Source organism: Teleopsis dalmanni, chromosome 1, assembly GCF_002237135.1.
Source record: "Teleopsis dalmanni isolate 2A chromosome 1, ASM223713v2, whole genome shotgun sequence".
NCBI lineage: Eukaryota > Metazoa > Arthropoda > Insecta > Diptera > Diopsidae > Teleopsis > Teleopsis dalmanni.
Window position 1 is genome coordinate 232,334,420 of NC_051846.1, and position 7,906 is coordinate 232,342,325.

Below are 7,906 nucleotides of genomic sequence, written 5' to 3' on the forward strand. Positions count from 1 at the left end.
ATAATGGTGAAAACTCTCTAATCCGACACTTCAGAACTCTCGTTGTATGACTAACAAGCGATACGCTTGGAATATATGGTAACGGGTTATTAAAATATCCTTTTCGCAGTTTTAATAAAAATTAAAATAAATGTTTTTTCAATATATAGAGCTTATCTAGGTTATTGGCCCACATCTAGGTTATTGACAACTTCTCTGCGAAGAAGTTGTCAAATTGGTAACGAGTTAAGTATCTCTGCGCAAGAAGTGGAGTTGATGATGTGCATGTCATTGGGATTATATCTGTAATTAATACAATCACGGAGAATTGTCCTATTAAATGTACAGATTTTTTTTATTTAAACAAATTGCATATCAGATTGAGATGGTATAAAATAAATAGAATTGACTACTTTGTTGTGTGTCAAAGTCCTATCAAAAGGTTTAGTTAGAATTTTTACTTACTGTAAAAGTAAATGGTATATACATAGGTTAATACATAGGATCTAAGATAAAGATTAAATTCTATGTATATATTTCAAGATATACCATTGAGATATAACCAAATTTGCTCGATTCTGAAACGAAGGATAGGAACGAAAAGGATTGAGATTACGTCAAGAAGAATTTTAGCGACGATAGAAAGCGTACAGAAAAGGGAAAAAAAGACTATGGAATAAAAACGAATATGACTAAAACAAGAATATGAGTATATATGAGTAAGTCGGGACGCGAAATTCTGCCGTAAAACTTTTTGAGCCTGTCTGTTAGCATGTTCATGGCATAAATTTTATTTACAATCTTTAAAAGTAATAACCAATATAATAGATCAGATGTAGTCTTCAGCGACCGCTACCAGTTAGAAAATCTTAAAAATATACTTACTGCAAGGAAAGAGACTTGGCTTGAATGAATAAATGATCGACGAAACGAAGCTCTATTTTAAGCTCTTGTCATATCGTACTATAAAAAAGATATGAAGTTAGACTGATATATAAATCCGAATCTAAACAAAATTGACTTCTCATAAATCAATATATTTCATTTCTGTGAAATCGACGTCAAGTTTATTTAAAATTTAAGGATCGATTAAGACGGCTGTGGTGAGCATAGTAGACCACTACGGTACATGGTATTCCTCGTCTAAGAATACTAAGCAATTCACACTTTCACTAATATCAGAAGGGACAATAATTCATCACATTCTCTGAGATCTATAAGTATTGTGCTACTCTACTTATATCTATATGAAGTACTAAGAAGCTAAATAGTTTGAAAATTAGTTAAGCAATTTAAATTATTCAATAATATTTGAATTATTTATTTGAACAATAACAATTATTTACATAAACTTAGAAGACTCATTAATTGGATATTACATTACACAATTTCTGGCCCCATAATTTATATCAACTTTGCACACGTGTTCTCTCTCAATTTAGTCTAAGACTAATATAACTTATATTTGTAAGTCATTTAAAAAACTATTCAATATCATTTAAATTAAATAAATAAAATATTTTAGTAATTGAATAATAAATATACTTAAATATTTTTATAATTGATTTATGTCATTAATGACAGTAGGGAATTCAATGTGGCACTATTTAGAAGGCGTCTATTTCTTTACCGTGACAAATTCTACTTGTTGTTGGGTTTTTTTTTTGTCACGCCAATATATTAAACACACAAATAACAATCATAAAATAAACCTCACGTAATACTAGAAGCTATTGGGCCATAGACACAAATTGTCAAGACATAAATACTGTTTACTCGTAAGTATATTTTAACCACCCGCAATAAAAGTATTTACGAGCATTCAATTTGATACGAGTAATTTTATCGATGATCATAAAATTGAGTGAAGATATTGCCCTGCTACCGTAATTAATGCTATTGATTTTTTTATATTATATTTATAAATATTTTTTAACTTTTGTTGATATATTGAACACCTCAAAACTAATCCCTGCAGTGGTAATTGAAACCTTATAAATATACACATTATATTAGAACTTTATCAATTTACAACATCATGAACACTTTCAGTTTATTGTATATATGTTTAATGTGAGTGATTAATTTATTGACCCAAGAATAGGCCTCAGTTATTTCAAATTAATCAAATGGTTTCAAATTTGATGCCTTCAGCAAGGAAACATATTAACAACTATAAAGATATTTGTAGCTCCAAGCTACCCCATTTTGAATGCAGCCAAAATTTCGAAATTTTTGTAGGTCTGTACTTATTTCTAGGTCTACAAATTATTGAGGCGGTATAGCTGTTTTAAGAGAAGTACCATAGGTACACAAAATCTACCTTCAAGTTTTGCTTTGAAGGTTGATTTATTCTAAATTTCCATTATTCTTAAATATGCAATAAGAATCATAAGTTATTTACTACAATAGACCATAGACTTATCTGGTTCTTAAGAAGCCTGGTGAATCTTCTTAAAGATTTTTTTTTTTGCTAATAGCAATCATTTTTTTACTTATAAACAAGTGATCTTTTATACATGATGCCTGAAAATTCCACGATTGAATCAATTTAAGATTTCGTTTTAAATTATAATGCATCCGCTTATGATATAGATATCCCGAAATTGTCCTAACTCTGAACTTTTTTTTGCAACTATTGATTAAGTAATCAAAGTCGGAACTTCTATAAAAGAATAAAGAAAATTAATTATTACTATTGTATGGATATACTTAATAATACATAGCCTAAAGATGAACTTGAACTTAAGTCTGCGGGGAGTTGGACTTAAAATACAATTTCTTATAAAGTCGATTAAACTTAATATGAAAATTGTTGTGGTATACACCCAGTTTAATCTTTTTTTTTTATAAAGTTTTCTTAAGTATTATAGTAATCAGACGTAGAGCAGAAGATGAACTATTGTTTGGAAGGTATCAGTATGAAAGTTAGACACGAATGATCAAGAATTTCTTCTAAAACAAGTGTAAAAATGTAAAAAATCTAGTTAATACACGCATCTTTCCTTTATTGACTTTAGACAAAAGTTTGATAGAATCGATTCTAATATTTATGACAGTGAAACCCCAGTAGATCTAGGTGTTAATAAAAATGGCACGTACTAACTAACGTATCAATTAACGTCAACTAAACTCATTCTTGCCGAATCCAATAGTATCTAATTGTCTTCATGGCAGATTTTCATGGACAATAACACTGCAGAAAGACATAAGGAAGTTCCAACAAAAACTTTTACCAAAACTATTGAACTCAAAAATGTAAGCCATTACTCGCAATATAACGACGAACTGTCAACTCACAAAGCAAAGTGACCACAACAAGCGATGTGTTCACATGAGAAAACATATGTACGAATACGCAAGACAAAATTTGGATGCAATGTACGTTTTGTAAATAAATTCAGTAAGGTGGCAACACTGATAGAAAATTGAATTGTAAACACATTAGCCAACACGTCAAAGTACTATAAAAGCGAACTTCCAGACAAACAACTTAGTTCAAAAGCACATAACGTAAACATCCGACTGATAAATGATCACCGTATATGAAGGTTTTAGTCAAGATACAGCGATCAAGAAATCTGGTAGCCAAACATGAAATATAACGACGAGTATATATGTCAACATGCTGATTGACTAAAGCCTAATAACATTGAATAAACTCAAAGAGATCCGCAATTTCAAAAACCTCTCAAAGATTTTAATAGCGGCAACTCCAATAAAAAAATAACGACTTTAATGGCGGTTAAATTTCATTTGATTCGTCCATCGTCTTACTCCATCCAAGCAAAATACAAGAAGGAACGCGTTGTGCTTCATTGAGAATTAAACGAAAACCTTTTGTTGCTTTTGTCGTCTTAATACATATCACCACTGGGTAGTTACATTTCATAAAAGGTACCGACTCTGAAGTGGTCACAGCAACGTTTCACTTATATTTACACACATGGCAAGTGCATATCCACTGATGCACTTTGCTCTATAGCTTAGCAATGAAGTGTCTGGCTATGCCACTAGAGGAAGAGCACAGTAGAGTACAGTACAGCAGCTCTTCTCTGACTATCATTAGATGTGTAATGCAAATAAATAAATTAAGGGGTTTCCGAGTGTTTAGAGACTTAACATGCTATGGAACAGCTTCTGTGTTGCTGGTAGCCATTTGATCTTCAAGTGTTATTTGTTGGTAAAATGATAAAGTAAATATTTGTGTATGGATTATTAAGTGAGCATCAAAATGCAGCAAATATTGTCACCTTTAAGTGAAAATAATTAAATAATGAGATTAGTAGGTGGGAATCAAAATAATAAGAAGAGCTCTCTTCTAATCAGATTTCGAGAAAGTTAATGTATATATATATATATATATCAATATATATATATATATAGTGAACTATATATGGTATAGTACATAGGTATAGAAAATATAGTAGATATAATCCGTTGTGCTTACATCCTAGTATATATACAACGTAATATTATTATTTTGCATTGAATTCGTGCGAATTGTTGAATGTGAATCAAATGCATAGTGTTTACATTACATTTGAACACAATTATTCCATCGTAAAATGCAACCCCTCATTTTTATTCAGATAAAAAATAAACTTTATTCTCTTACTTAAAGTTAAGCAAAATATTTCCGATAAATAATAATTATAGTAAAAATAAACAAGTATCAAAAGATTCTACTTCAGCAGAGCATTAGGTTATGTTATCTTAGATTATACCCGATTAGGATATTTTAATAATCCTAAAATTATTTTTAAAGAGAAGGTATGGAGGTGGCCAAGATCGTTAAGAAACTAAAGTCCTAGCATGGTTAATCGGACACTTTCATTCTCATCTCCACAACAAGAGAAGTATTAATTTTTTATCACAGTTCTCTGAGCGACTGTGACCCTACCACAAGACTGATAGCTCAATGCGATTACTGTATTTTTTTTTAATATCAGATAACTATTACCTTAAGGATCTTCTGTACTGCAATTAAGTCTTAACGGAACAGAAAGCACAGTGCTTGTTCAATAAAACTATAATGTTTTTTGTTGAAAAATTTTTGTTTCCCGGCTGAATTCATTATTACTAGGTCAGTTTATGTTGAAAGTGTATATATTAATGGCACTATAACTATATACATAGCTATAATCCATCGTGATGTCTTCAAAGTTACTAGGAATAGGCAAACCACGCTCACCATTGTTTCCAATATAGCTCCTAGTCTTATCCTCTTATTGTTTTCCACATAAAGTGCAATAGTAAGTAAATGGTATCTTAGATATTGGAGCCGCTTTTTCTGTGGAGCCAGGCACAGACATTAATAGTGATTGATAGATTCCTTTTTCTTTTTATCATTAAAACTTCTGCTTAGTATATTTATCGAACTATAGGCTTGCTTAAACTCAAAAAACATTATTTTTCTCCTACCTAATCTTGGCCATATAGTCCAGCTATCTCACAATCTTGGAGATTATCAGTTGTTCCGCATTATTACTCTAAGAAATGTTATAGTTAATTGTAACCATCAAGTAAAGTTCCACAAGATTTATATTCAAAATTTTAACTTAACACTCTTGTAGAATATACTATACACTCCCTTTGAAGCATCTCTGTAATGGCACTGTACCTCGTTAGTGTTCCAATTAGTACCTGAACTGCCGGTTTGCTGTAGCCTAGAACACAGATCGTATTAATTCTTGTCTTACCTAGCCCATAAAATTCTTGCAAATTTGCACCCTTGTTTCCCTTCAATATTCCTCCTATTCCTTAAATAAACCATATTTCCAATTTATTTTATTATATAATGTCAATTTGAACGCACTATATATAAAAGATTACAATTTTGAAATGAAACAATAATTTACACAATCTAAATAATTATGTACTCTATTTCTAATAATATTTAATGTAACATATTCATTATTTTATTCCAACACTAAATTTTAAAAAACATATATGTATGAAAGCATACATACAAAATAAAATCAATTATTTTTAAAAGATATATTATAAACATACTACAAATTATTCTTAATAATTTTTATATTTTTTACATTTTTATAATAAATTTCAATAACTTTTCTTTTATTAAAATAATTTTTATTTTCTTTGAATAGTAATTTGACATATAGATGGCGGTAAACAAATTTTGTCGTTCTATTGTGAATGCTTCTGGCGTTTAATAAGATGACAACAAATTTCCACGTAAAAAAATAATATAAAACGAGTTGTCAAAAGTGCAATTGAAAGAAAGCTGATTTTAACACAAATTTTTGTTTTATACATGTGCTAATTTTGTAAATAAGAATTATTTTAAGAAAACATAAACTAACACAATGGTCTTTGTAAGGAGTTGGGAAGATTTCGAAGTAGCCGCAGAGAACATGTATTTAGCAAATCCAAAGAAATGCAGATATACAATGAAATACGTACACTCGAAAGGACACATTTTATTAAAAATTACCGATAATGTGAAAGTAAGTTAAGGATACAAATACTGGTTACTAATTATGCCTGCATTTATGACTATAGCATTACTTTTTAAGTCCGTTACTTATAAGAAAAATTATCATATATCGTAATTACTTTCTCATACAGGATATTTGATCAAAATATTTCTATGTAATCCTCCAGACTGGTGTGGAAATAGATATTAATTGCGAAATCATATGATTTCCATAGAAAAACATTATACTTTAGGTATTCCTAGTTTGGAGTCATGTATCTTAAATCTCTTCATCTTAAGCAGTTTCGTTACTTTATGCCAATATGTGTTTAATCTAAAATTTGCATACTCCGTTTGTCCATTTATTTCCTAACTTGTACAAATTATACTATTCTTTTAGGATTCTTACATTCACTATTTAGTTTTTGCTTGTTACGATTGTAAGATTCCAAATCGATGGAAGTTCTAATCCGTTTTCACAAAAACAGAGTAACTTTGAGATTGTCCTAATATATTTTAACTTTTAATTAAATTTATAATATCATGTATTTAAATTATTAAATGTAATTTATTATTATATGAAAATTTTAATAATAAATATTCTTTTTAGTGTGTGCAGTATAAAGCGGAAAATATGCCTGACTTAAAGAAAATCGAAAAATTTAGCGGCAATCTAATGGGACACATGGCTTCGAACGAATAATGTTATGAATTATTAAGTTTTTTAACATTGAACAACGGGTGGGGAAAGTGGGAACAGAGTCGTTATAGTTTAAATAACATTTAATAAATGTTAGCTTTGTATACCACTTTGAGAGTGGCGTGCTTAATTATAAAGCATTACTTCATAACGTTAATATAAAAGGCTTTAATTATAAATGATAATAATAAAATGTTTTGTATATGTGAATTTAAAAACGAATTGCATTTTTTCATAAAAATAACACAGTTGAATTATTTGTTAAAAATATTATATAGTAGAGTGTGTAAAATTTGATAAGAAATGAATTTTAAATAAAATTAATTTAATACTTACATAAATCATGAAAAAGTTGGTTACATTTTACAATCTCTTCAGAATTTTCAATAAAAATCTATTTTACAATTAATTAAAATAATTTTAAACAAATATTTTTATATATTTTCTTTAGTTCAATATATTATTTTTATATAAAGTGGATGTACTTCGATTGCATCGTTATATGTAGTGTTTTATTTTAAGAGTTATTTTAATACACCATAATATTAAATTTACGATATTAACTTCACAATTCAAAATAAAAAATTTACGATATTAGTTTTACAATACAAAGTAACGAATACTTTATAGTAATTTTACCGAATCAACAAATTTTATCATACAAAAGTACGTTTAAACTTTAATTGACTTATTATATATAATAAATTTTTACATTACTATATTTCGAAATAAGTGTTCAGATAGATTATTTGGATATTTTATAATAAATGAAGTGTATATTTTTT

At 28.6% G+C, this 7,906-nt stretch overlaps 1 protein-coding gene across 1 annotated transcript; it reads left to right on the forward strand.

Moving 5' to 3' along the window:
• Nucleotides 1-6,145: 6,145 nt before the first annotated feature.
• LOC119667989 (signal recognition particle 9 kDa protein-like) lies at nucleotides 6,146-7,343 on the forward strand. Its single transcript, XM_038077346.1, has 2 exons — nucleotides 6,146-6,452; nucleotides 7,032-7,343. Exons 1-2 carry the CDS (start codon nucleotides 6,312-6,314, stop codon nucleotides 7,122-7,124), a joined length of 234 nt encoding a protein of 77 aa, XP_037933274.1. The 5' UTR covers nucleotides 6,146-6,311; the 3' UTR covers nucleotides 7,125-7,343.
• The last annotated feature ends 563 nt before the right edge of the window (nucleotides 7,344-7,906 follow it).

Bases quoted from the DNA above. Each gene is read 5' to 3' on its own strand.
- LOC119667989 (XM_038077346.1), top strand. From the start codon at position 6,312: ATGGTCTTTGTAAGGAGTTGGGAAGATTTCGAAGTAGCCGCAGAGAAC. The intron at 6,453-7,031 runs GTAAGTTAAGGA...TATTCTTTTTAG, and splicing joins AAATTACCGATAATGTGAAA to TGTGTGCAGTATAAAGCGGA.